Here is a 12,904-nt window from a genome sequence, read left to right on the forward strand (position 1 = left end):
TTAGACGAACAGTTGGTAACACTTACGTTTTTTAAATTAAAATACAGAACGTAGGTACGTTTGAACATTTTATTTCGGTTGTTCCAATGTGATACATGTACCTCTGTGAAATTATCATTTCTGAGAACTCATGCTGTTACAGCGTGATTACCTGTAAATACCAAATTAATGCAATAAATGCTCAAAATGCTGTCCGTCAACCTCAACGCATTTGGCAATACAGGTAACGATATACCTCTCAACAGCGAGTAGTTCACCTTCCGTAATGTTCGCACATGCATTGACAATGGGCTGACGCATGTTGTCAGGCGTTGTCGGTGGATCACGATAGCAAATATCCTTCAACTTTCCCCACAGAAAGAAATCCCGGGACTTCAGATCCGGTGAACGTGCGGGCCACGGTATGGTGCTTCGACGACCAATCCACCTGTCATGAAATATGCTATTCAATAGCGCTTCAACCGCACGCGAGCTATGTGCCGGACATCCATCATGTTGGAAATACATCGCCATTTTGTCATGCAGTGAATAATCTTGTAGTAACATCTGTAGAACATTACGTACTAAATCAACATACACTGCACCATTTAGATTGCCATCGATAAAATGGGGGCCAATTATCCTTCCTCCCACAATGCCGCACCATACATCAACCCGACAACGTCACTGATGTTTGACTTGTCGCAGCCATCGTAGATTTTCCGTTGTCCAATAGTCCATATTATGCCGGTTTACGTTACCGCTGTTGGTGAATGACGCTTCGTCGCTAAATAGAACGCGTGCAAAAATCTGTCATCGTCCCGTCATTTCTCTTGTGCCCAGTGGCAGAACTGTACACGACGTTCAAAGTCGTCGCCATGCAATTCCTGGTGCACAGAAGTATGGTACGGGTGCAATCGATGTTGATGTAGCATTCTCAACCCCGACGTCTTTGAGATTCCCGATTCTCGAGCAATTTGTCTGCTGCTGATGTGCGCATTAGCCGCGACAGCAGACGAAACACCTACTCGGGCATCATCATTTGCTGCAGGTCGTGGTAGACGTTTCACATGTGGCTCAACACTTCCTGTTTCCTTAAATAACGTAACTATCCGGCGAACGGTCCGGACACTTGGATGATGTCGTCCAGGATACCGAGCAGCATACATAGCACACGCCCGTTGGGCATTTTGATCACAATAGCCATACATCAACACGATATCGACCTTTTCCGCTATTGGTAAACGGTCCATTTTAACGCGAGTAATGCATCACGAAGCAAACTAAAACATTCATATTTCTTTACGTTTTAACTAGGCTGTTTAGGTCTTTATGTTGGTAACGCCACGTAGCGCTCTGTACGAAAATCACTGGCTGTGCTGTGTGCAGTCTGTGGCTGGTTGGCATTGTTGGAATATTCGCTTGTGTAGTGTTGGGCAGCTGGATGTGAACAGCGCGTAGCGTTGCGCAGTTGGAGGTGAGCCGCCAGCAGTGGTGGATGTGGGGAGAGAGATGGCGGTGTTTTGAGAGCGGATGATCTGGAAGTGTGTCCATCAGAAGGAGTAAATTTGTAATACTGCATATCATGAACTGATATATATATATATATAATGACATTTGAACATTATTAAGGTAAATACATAGTTTGTTCTCTACCAAAATCTTTCATTTGCTAACTATGCCTATCAGTAGTTAGTGCTTTCAGTAGTCTTTTATTTAGCTCGCGGTATTGGCGCTCTCTGTATTGCAGTAGTTCGCGTAATGAAGATTTTGTGAGGTAAGTGATTCATGAAAGGTATAGGTTATTGTTATTCAGGGCCATTCTTTTGTAGGGATTATTGAAAGTCAGATTGCGATGCGCTAAAAATATTGTGTGTCAGTTTAGTGTTGATCAGAATAAGTAAAGAGAGAAATGCCTGAGTACGTTCAGTTTTGCTCAGCTGTTTGAGAATCAAATAACGTAGAGGTTTTCCAGCACTGTCATTTATAAATTTTTTCTAGGAGGTTGTTTCAACGTACTACACGAATATGTAATAAAAATGTGGGTTCGTATTTAAAAAAAACGCAGTTGATATCCGTTTGACGTATGGGAGCGCCATCTAGTGGACCAACCATAGCGCCATCCGGTTTCCACCTTCAAGCTAGACGAGTTTCGTTCTTTGTAGTTTTTTTCGTTTGACGCTTATTTACGTAAGAATATTAAGATATTCAAAGTAGATTTCTCGTGAAACTTCCGGGTAGATTAAAACTGTGTTCCGGTCCGAGACTCCAACTTCGGACCTTTGCCTTTCGCGGGCAAGTGCTGTACCACCTGAGCTACCCAAGCACGACTCACGTCCCTTCCTCACAGCTTCACTTCCGCTAGTGCCTGTGCCTGGAAGTTTTATATCAGCGCAACACTCCGCTGCAGAGTGAAAATTTCATTCTATATTTCTCGTGTTATTTCGATCCAGTTCCAGTCCAACAAACAGAACAGATATGTCGGGAAGACTCAGCATAATATACCGCTTCAGAGATAGCGAGAGAGAGAGAAAGAAAGAGAGAGAGAGGTGGGGGGGGGGGAAGTGGGGAGGGAGATGAGAGAGGAGGGAAGGAGTATTCCTAGAGAACTGCGTCAACTCTGGTGGAAGCAATATCTATATATCCCTCCGCCGCACACCGTCAGGGGGATTGCGGAGTATGGATGTAGATGGGGGTACATCTATTTTCATTTATATGACTGCTCTGCAATTCACACTGAAGTCCCTGGCAGACGGTTCTTGGAGCCATCTTCAGGCTGTTTCACCACCGTTACACACTCTAATTGCTCATGGGAAAAATGAACACTAAAATAGTTTCGTGCGAACTCTGATTCCTCTTATTCTATTGCCATGATAAAATCACCCTATGAATGGTGGCGCTCCTAAAATATTTCCCCATTGAGAGGACAATCTTGACAAATTCCGTGAAAAAAATCTTCGCCCCAACCCAACACGCTTTTGTTTTAATGCCTGCCACCCCAGCTCGCTTATAATATTCGTGACACTCTCTCTCTCCTATTTCGCGATTATACATGCCCTTCTTTGAACTTCCTCGATGTCCTCCTCCAATGCTATCCGGTAAGCATCCAACACAGAACAGCAACACATTAGCAGAGGACGGAAAAGCGTATTGTAAGCAGTCTCTTTAGTAGATGTGTTTCAGTTCCTAAGTGCTCTGCCAATATAACGTTGTCTTTGATTTGCCTTCCCCACAACATTATCGATTCAATTTAAAGTTGTTCCAAATTGTAATTCCTAGGTATGTTGTTGAACTGACAGCATTTAGATTTGTCTGACTCATTGTGTAACTGAAATTTAACTGATTGCTTTTGGTACTCATGTGGATGACCTGACACGTTTCCTTATTTGGAGTCAATTCCCACTTTTCGCACAATACAGATATGGTGTCAAAGTCATTTTGTAATTCGTTTCCATCTTCTTATGATATTGGTGTATAGTGTGTGGTGTATTGAACTGGGGACCTAGAAACGACGGTGAATCTTTGTCCTGCCATAACCCTCAGTGGTTCCTAACCCCACAACAGTCCACAGCAGTCCACCCACCCCACCAAACCCTGGGTGGTTCTGCGGTTTGGCCCCCAGTGGATGCCCCCCCCCCACCCTGGGAATGCCTCATAAACCAGACAAGTGTAGCCCCAAATGTTTGCGTCGTATAGTAATTATGGTGTACGTTTATGTGGAAATAGTGTTTGCGCAGCAATTTCCGACATAGTGTAACTGAGGTGGAATAAGGGGAACAAGCCAGCATTCGCCGAGGCACATGGAAGAGTGCCCGTACTTTCGCCAGTACCTCATATCTTACCTTCCAAACTTCACAGAAGCTCTCCTGCGGTACATGCAAGACTAGCACTCCTGGAAGAACAGATATCGCAGAGACGTGGTTTAGCCAAAGCTTGGGCTTTATTTTGAGAATGACCTATCACGCTGCTGTCTGGAAAGCAAGGTGAGTTATTGGCATAAATGCAGCTGTCAGGCCTGGTTGTGAGTCGCAGAGTAGCTCGGTAGGTTTACCTTCCAAACTTCACAGAAGCTCTCCTGCGGTACATGCAAGACTAGCACTCCTGGAAGAACAGACATGGCGGTGACATGGTTTAGCCACAGCTTGGGCTTTATTTTGAGAATGACCTATGACGCTGCTGTCTGGAAGGCAAGATGAGTTATTGGCAGAAATGCAGCTGTCAGGCCTGGTTGTGAGTCGCAGAGTAGCTCGGTAGGTTTACCTTCCAAACTTCACAGAAGCTCTCCTGCGGTACATGCAAGACTAGCACTCCTGGAAGAACAGATATCGCAGAGACGTGGTTTAGCCAAAGCTTGGGCTTTATTTTGAGAATGACCTATCACGCTGCTGTCTGGAAAGCAAGGTGAGTTATTGGCATAAATGCAGCTGTCAGGCCTGGTTGTGAGTCGCAGAGTAGCTCGGTAGGTTTACCTTCCAAACTTCACAGAAGCTCTCCTGCGGTACATGCAAGACTAGCACTCCTGGAAGAACAGATATGGCGGTGACATGGTTTAGCCACAGCTTGGGCTTTATTTTGAGAATGACCTATGACGCTGCTGTCTGGAAGGCAAGATGAGTTATTGGCAGAAATGCAGCTGTCAGGCCTGGTTGTGAGTCGCAGAGTAGCTCGGTAGGTTTACCTTCCAAACTTCACAGAAGCTCTCCTGCGGTACATGCAAGACTAGCACTCCTGGAAGAACAGATATCGCAGAGACGTGGTTTAGCCAAAGCTTGGGCTTTATTTTGAGAATGACCTATCACGCTGCTGTCTGGAAGGCAAGATGAGTTACTGGCATAAATGCAGCTGTCAGGCCTGGTTGTGAGTCGCAGAGTAGCTCGGTAGGTTTACCTTCCAAACTTCACAGAAGCTCTCCTGCGGTACATGCAAGACTAGCACTCCTGGAAGAACAGATATGGCGGTGACATGGTTTAGCCAAAGCTTGGGCTTTATTTTGAGAATGACCTATCACGCTGCTGTCTGGAAGGCAAGATGAGTTATTGGCATAAATGCAGCTGTCAGGCCTGGTTGTGAGTCGCAGAGTAGCTTGGTAGGTTTACCTTCCAAACTTCACAGAAGCTCTCCTGCGGTACATGCAAGACTAGCACTCCTGGAAGAACAGATATCGCAGAGACGTGGTTTAGCCAAAGCTTGGGCTTTATTTTGAGAATGACCTATCACGCTGCTGTCTGGAAAGCAAGATGAGTTATTGGCATAAATGCAGCTGTCAGGCCTGGTTGCGAGTCGCAGAGTAGCTCGGTAGGTTTACCTTCCAAACTTCACAGAAGCTCTCCTGCGGTACATGCAAGACTAGCACTCCTGGAAGAACAGATATCGCAGAGACGTGGTTTAGCCAAAGCTTGGGCTTTATTTTGAGAATGACCTATCACGCTGCTGTCTGGAAGGCAAGATGAGTTATTGGCATAAATGCAGCTGTCAGGCCTGGTTGCGAGTCGCAGAGTAGCTCGGTAGGTTTACCTTCCAAACTTCACAGAAGCTCTCCTGCGGTACATGCAAGACTAGCACTCCTGGAAGAACAGATATCGCAGAGACGTGGTTTAGCCAAAGCTTGGGCTTTATTTTGAGAATGACCTATCACGCTGCTGTCTGGAAGGCAAGATGAGTTATTGGCATAAATGCAGCTGTCAGGCCTGGTTGCGAGTCGCAGAGTAGCTCGGTAGGTTTACCTTCCAAACTTCACAGAAGCTCTCCTGCGGTACATGCAAGACTAGCACTCCTGGAAGAACAGATATCGCAGAGACGTGGTTTAGCCAAAGCTTGGGCTTTATTTTGAGAATGACCTATCACGCTGCTGTCTGGAAAGCAAGATGAGTTATTGGCATAAATGCAGCTGTCAGGCCTGGTTGCGAGTCGCAGAGTAGCTCGGTAGGTTTACCTTCCAAACTTCACAGAAGCTCTCCTGCGGTACGTGCAAGACTAGCACTCCTGGAAGAACAGATATCGCAGAGACGTGGTTTAGCCAAAGCTTGGGCTTTATTTTGAGAATGACCTATCACGCTGCTGTCTGGAAGGCAAGATGAGTTATTGGCATAAATGCAGCTGTCAGGCCTGGTTGCGAGTCGCAGAGTAGCTCGGTAGGTTTACCTTCCAAACTTCACAGAAGCTCTCCTGCGGTACATGCAAGACTAGCACTCCTGGAAGAACAGATATCGCAGAGACGTGGTTTAGCCAAAGCTTGGGCTTTATTTTGAGAATGACCTATCACGCTGCTGTCTGGAAAGCAAGATGAGTTATTGGCATAAATGCAGCTGTCAGGCCTGGTTGCGAGTCGCAGAGTAGCTCGGTAGGTTTACCTTCCAAACTTCACAGAAGCTCTCCTGCGGTACATGCAAGACTAGCACTCCTGGAAGAACAGATATCGCAGAGACGTGGTTTAGCCAAAGCTTGGGCTTTATTTTGAGAATGACCTATCACGCTGCTGTCTGGAAAGCAAGATGAGTTATTGGCATAAATGCAGCTGTCAGGCCTGGTTGCGAGTCGCAGAGTAGCTCGGTAGGTTTACCTTCCAAACTTCACAGAAGCTCTCCTGCGGTACATGCAAGACTAGCACTCCTGGAAGAACAGATATCGCAGAGACGTGGTTTAGCCAAAGCTTGGGCTTTATTTTGAGAATGACCTATCACGCTGCTGTCTGGAAGGCAAGATGAGTTATTGGCATAAATGCAGCTGTCAGGCCTGGTTGCGAGTCGCAGAGTAGCTCGGTAGGTTTACCTTCCAAACTTCACAGAAGCTCTCCTGCGGTACATGCAAGACTAGCACTCCTGGAAGAACAGATATCGCAGAGACGTGGTTTAGCCAAAGCTTGGGCTTTATTTTGAGAATGACCTATCACGCTGCTGTCTGGAAAGCAAGATGAGTTATTGGCATAAATGCAGCTGTCAGGCCTGGTTGCGAGTCGCAGAGTAGCTCGGTAGGTTTACCTTCCAAACTTCACAGAAGCTCTCCTGCGGTACATGCAAGACTAGCACTCCTGGAAGAACAGATATCGCAGAGACGTGGTTTAGCCAAAGCTTGGGCTTTATTTTGAGAATGACCTATCACGCTGCTGTCTGGAAAGCAAGATGAGTTATTGGCATAAATGCAGCTGTCAGGCCTGGTTGCGAGTCGCAGAGTAGCTCGGTAGGTTTACCTTCCAAACTTCACAGAAGCTCTCCTGCGGTACATGCAAGACTAGCACTCCTGGAAGAACAGATATCGCAGAGACGTGGTTTAGCCAAAGCTTGGGCTTTATTTTGAGAATGACCTATCACGCTGCTGTCTGGAAGGCAAGATGAGTTATTGGCATAAATGCAGCTGTCAGGCCTGGTTGCGAGTCGCAGAGTAGCTCGGTAGGTTTACCTTCCAAACTTCACAGAAGCTCTCCTGCGGTACATGCAAGACTAGCACTCCTGGAAGAACAGATATCGCAGAGACGTGGTTTAGCCAAAGCTTGGGCTTTATTTTGAGAATGACCTATCACGCTGCTGTCTGGAAGGCAAGATGAGTTATTGGCATAAATGCAGCTGTCAGGCCTGGTTGCGAGTCGCAGAGTAGCTCGGTAGGTTTACCTTCCAAACTTCACAGAAGCTCTCCTGCGGTACATGCAAGACTAGCACTCCTGGAAGAACAGATATCGCAGAGACGTGGTTTAGCCAAAGCTTGGGCTTTATTTTGAGAATGACCTATCACGCTGCTGTCTGGAAGGCAAGATGAGTTATTGGCATAAATGCAGCTGTCAGGCCTGGTTGCGAGTCGCAGAGTAGCTCGGTAGGTTTACCTTCCAAACTTCACAGAAGCTCTCCTGCGGTACATGCAAGACTAGCACTCCTGGAAGAACAGATATCGCAGAGACGTGGTTTAGCCAAAGCTTGGGCTTTATTTTGAGAATGACCTATCACGCTGCTGTCTGGAAGGCAAGATGAGTTATTGGCATAAATGCAGCTGTCAGGCCTGGTTGCGAGTCGCAGAGTAGCTCGGTAGGTTTACCTTCCAAACTTCACAGAAGCTCTCCTGCGGTACATGCAAGACTAGCACTCCTGGAAGAACAGATATCGCAGAGACGTGGTTTAGCCAAAGCTTGGGCTTTATTTTGAGAATGACCTATCACGCTGCTGTCTGGAAGGCAAGATGAGTTATTGGCATAAATGCAGCTGTCAGGCCTGGTTGCGAGTCGCAGAGTAGCTCGGTAGGTTTACCTTCCAAACTTCACAGAAGCTCTCCTGCGGTACATGCAAGACTAGCACTCCTGGAAGAACAGATATCGCAGAGACGTGGTTTAGCCAAAGCTTGGGCTTTATTTTGAGAATGACCTATCACGCTGCTGTCTGGAAGGCAAGATGAGTTATTGGCATAAATGCAGCTGTCAGGCCTGGTTGCGAGTCGCAGAGTAGCTCGGTAGGTTTACCTTCCAAACTTCACAGAAGCTCTCCTGCGGTACATGCAAGACTAGCACTCCTGGAAGAACAGATATCGCAGAGACGTGGTTTAGCCAAAGCTTGGGCTTTATTTTGAGAATGACCTATCACGCTGCTGTCTGGAAAGCAAGATGAGTTATTGGCATAAATGCAGCTGTCAGGCCTGGTTGTGAGTCGCTGAGTAGCTCGGTAGGTAGAGCACTTGTCTGTCAAAGGCAAAAGTCCCAAATTCGAGTCCCTGTTGGAACACACTTTAATCAGCCACGAAGTTTCGTATCAGCACACACTCCACTGCAGAGTTCATTCTGGAAACAAAGGAGAGACTGCTTGTGAGCCATGTACATCCATCTAGAGAAACGATTCACCGTTTAAGGAGTCATGGGCCAAACAGAGTCATGGGTCATACTATGAAATATTTATACAGAGTACGAAAAAGTCTGACAAATGTATATCAAGATCTGCGAACTCAAGTAAGAGTAAATAATATACTACATGATATTGTTGGAAGCAAAGACCACTGGTGAACTAAGTAACAGATAAAGGCATGGCAAGGGAAAACTCGACAGTACATGATAGTGTGAGGCACATACTGTGCAGTGAATATCACCGAGGATTCGCCGATACCGAAATTAGTCCCTACACAGAGGTTGACCGCAAGCAAAAACCAGTGGCAGAATCAGCAGGAAGAATGTGAACTCGTGTGTGACCTACGCGGTTCTTCCTGCAAGGGCAGGCTGCTGGATTTTTTCTGTGATGGATCCATTATAAAGTCGCACTGGGTGACTGCACTGGTTCTGCAGATGATGGTGGTTGCACATCGGTTTGGCCCCACCACAGGGCTGAAGGGTGGTGTGTTGGGTTTGCTTGGGCATAGTATGGGATTACTGCAACTCCAGTTCTAGACAATTAGCACGCTTTCTCCCAGCAGCCGGGGACTCTGTCGTATAGACGTAAGTAATGATAGCGTAGGTTACAGGCATAGAATTCCACAAGAGGGTCTTCCTAAGGCATACAACTTGCCTGGCTCTGAGCTGTTACGATGGTTAATATTAGCAATTGCCAATAAACCAATTTTTGCAATGGTAGGTGACAAACAATTTAGCTTTCTTTCTTCCCTAACCGTATCCCATGTCTTCATGGGGCTGCAGGTTAGTCTGAGTTTGGCGATGTTGGTGATACAGGGTCGCCAGATGCACTTCCCATCACCAACTCTCCATCTCCTCTCATCCTCCTCCCCACTGGGGTGGAATTTCTGTATCCCATCTGTCTAGCTACTGCACCACTGGAAGTGTGAGAACGGTTTTCAAAATTTTCACTGTCATATAACTACGGAAGGACACGTGAACCAACTTGTACTGTCTAAGTCATATGTAATACTCGTAATTTACCAGGTGGATTCGATCAGGGGCCAATGTGCCACCCTGAAATCTAGCCCCGGTGCTGCATGTGGACATACAGTTGCTGAGAGTCTACAAGTGCGAGAGTTACTGCACTGTCATCTAACAGTTCATGCATCCAAGCTGCTGACAAGAATAATGTACAGGAGAATGGAACAGAAAATTGAGGATGTATTAGATGATGCTCAGTTTGGCATTAGGAAAGGTAAAGGTCCAGGGAGGCAGCTCTGACAATGCAGTTATAATAGAAGCAGGGCTAAAGAAAAATCTAGACACATTCGTAGGATCTGTCGACCTGGAAAGAGCATCTGACAGTATCAAATGGTGCAAGGTATTCGAAATCGTGAGAGAAGCAGCGGTAAACTATAGGGTAAGGTAGGTAATACATAATAGGTACCAGAGCCAAGAGGGAATAATAAGAGTGGAAGACGAAGAAACAAGTGCTCAGATTAAAAAGGGCGCCCCTACTGTTCAATCTGAAACATCGAAGAAGCAATGATGGAAATAAATGAAAGGTTCTGGAGAGGAATTAAATCAAGGTGAAAGGATATCAGTGATATGATTCGCTGATGACATAGCTATCCTGAGTGAAAGTGAAGAAGAATTAAATGATCTGCTGAATGGAATGAGCAGTCTGATGACTACAGAATATGGACTGAGAATAAATCGAAGAAAGATGGAAGTAATGAGAAGTAGCAGAAATGAGAGCAGGAAACTTAACATCGCAATTGGGGAGGACGAAGTAGATAAAGTCAAGGGATTCTGCTACCTAGGCAACAAAATTATCCATGACATACGGATTGCAGACGGCATAAAAAGCAAACTAGCACTGGCAAAAAGGGCATTGTTGGTGAAGAGAAGTCTACCAGCATCAAGCATATACCTTACTCTGATAAAGAATTTTCTGGCAATGTACGTTTGAAGCACAGCATCGTATGGTAGTAAGACATGGACAGTTGGAAAACTGAAAAAGACTTCAAGCATTTCAGATGCAGTGCTACAGAAGAATGTTGAAAATTAATTGGGAGGAACACATAGAAAATGTTGTGGGGAGGGCTAACCAAAGACTGCGTTTTATTGGCAGGACACTTAGAAAATGTAACAGACCTACTAAGGACACAGCCTACACCACGCTTGTCCGTCCTCTTTTAGAATACTGTTGCGCAGTGTGGGATCCTTACCAGAGAGGACTGATGGAGTACATCGAAAAAGTTCAAAGACAGGCAGCACGTTTTGTATTATCGCAAAATATGGGAGAGAGTGTCACAGAAATGATACAGGATTTGGGCTGGACATCATTAAAAGAAAGGCGTTTTTCGTTGCGACGGAATCTTCTCACGAAATTCCAGTCACCAACTTTCTCCTCCAAATGCGAAAATATTTTGTTGACACCGACTTATATAGGGAGGAACGATCATGAAGATAAAATAAGGGAAATCAGAGCTCGTACGGTAAGATATATGTGTTCATTCTTTCTGCGTGCTATTTCGAAATTGGAATAATAGAGAATTGTGAAGGTGGTTCGATGAACCCTCTGCCAGGAACTTAAGTGTGATTTGCAGAGTATCCATGTAGATGTAGATGTAGATGTAAAATTAGGTGCACTGATAAGGTAAGGAATGAGGAGAATCGGCGAGGAAAGGTGTGCATGGAAAACACTCACAAGAAGAAGGTACAGCATCATAAAACTTCTGTTAAGACACCAGGAAATAACTTGCACAGTACTAGAGGGAACTGTACAGGATAAAAATTGAAGAGGAAAACAGAAATTGGAATACATCTAGCAAATAGTTGAGCACATAGTTTGCAAGTGGTACTGTGAGATGAATAGGCTGGCAAAGGAGAGGAATTCGTAGTGGTCCGCAACAAACCAGTCAGAAGACTAACAAATCAGACAAAAAAAAAAAATAAATAAAAAAATTCAAACACATCGATCAAGTGTCTTTATCTTCTGTTTTTTAATATTTAATTCTACCCATTATTGAATATGTTCAGACTACATTACAAATCTTGAGGTGAATGTCTGGTTACAGTTGTATATAAGATACTGCAGCTGTTAGAAATAAGACCTGCATTTGGTTTGAAGTGTCGGGGGTCGGTATTGTAAGCAATAATAAATAAGTAAACAGATGTTGGGTATTGTTGGAAGCTCACCTGCGACCGGACGAGGCGGTGCCTGCGGCTGCTGCCAACGAACGAGGTGACGGTGGTGACGCCGGCGCCAGACGCCTTATCAGGGGTCTGCCCTGGGGGCGGCGGCTCGCCCCCACCCCCGCCGTCCGCCCCCGGCACATCGAGGCAGGCGGCGGCGGGCGACGCGGCCGGCGCAGACATGGCCGCCGGGGGAACCCCAGGGCCCAGGCTGGGGAATCCCGGACCCACTGAGACGCACATGCCTGCAACAGGGGTCAGGCGTGCCAACTACGAACAGGCTGTGTTTATGGGAACTGTTGAAATGACAACTAAGTTTATGTAGCTACGCCAGAACAATGGCTGTGTTTCAGATGGTTGGCAGAGCTTACAAGGGAACCTCCCCATCGCACCCCCCTGAGATTTAGTTATAAGCTGGCACAGTGGATAGGCCTTGAAAAACTGAACACAGATCAATCGAGAAAACAGGAAGAAGTTGTGTGGAACTATGATAAAAATAAGCAAAATACACAAACTGAGTAGTCCATGCAAAAGATAGGCAACATCACAGTATGTAGTAAGCCCCGGAGCGCCGTGGTCTTGTGGTTAGCGTGAGCAGCTGCTGAACTGGAGGTCCTTGGTTCAAGTATTCCATCGAGTGAAAAGTTTAATTTTTTATTTTCAGACAATTATCAAAGTTCAGGCACTCACACATAATCAACTTCGCTCTCCAAAGTTCCAGGACATGTTCAGATTTGCTTGGACATATGCATGATTTGACGGTCTAAGCACGGAAAAATTTGAAAACGTTACGAACATATGTTTTGACAGAACACAGGGAAAACTGTGCGACTGTGAAAATGTTGCATTCATTTGTTGCAGTTTATGTGACAAACTCTTATGTCTTTTTCACTTTTTTGGGAGTGATTATCACATCCACAAGAAAAC

General features: G+C 45.7%; 1 protein-coding gene across 1 annotated transcript in view; it reads right to left on the minus strand.

Moving 5' to 3' along the window:
* Positions 1-12,220, minus strand: part of LOC126108224 (pleckstrin homology domain-containing family G member 5) — a 694,776-nt gene extending 682,556 nt beyond the window's left edge. Inside the window, exon 1 of the mRNA XM_049913456.1 lies at positions 11,981-12,220. Coding sequence (XP_049769413.1) covers positions 11,981-12,220 — 240 coding nt within the window. The remainder of the gene's footprint in view (positions 1-11,980) is intronic.
* Positions 12,221-12,904: the final 684 nt, after the last annotated feature.

Source organism: Schistocerca cancellata, chromosome 11 (genome assembly GCF_023864275.1).
Source record: "Schistocerca cancellata isolate TAMUIC-IGC-003103 chromosome 11, iqSchCanc2.1, whole genome shotgun sequence".
Classification (NCBI taxonomy): domain Eukaryota; kingdom Metazoa; phylum Arthropoda; class Insecta; order Orthoptera; family Acrididae; genus Schistocerca; species Schistocerca cancellata.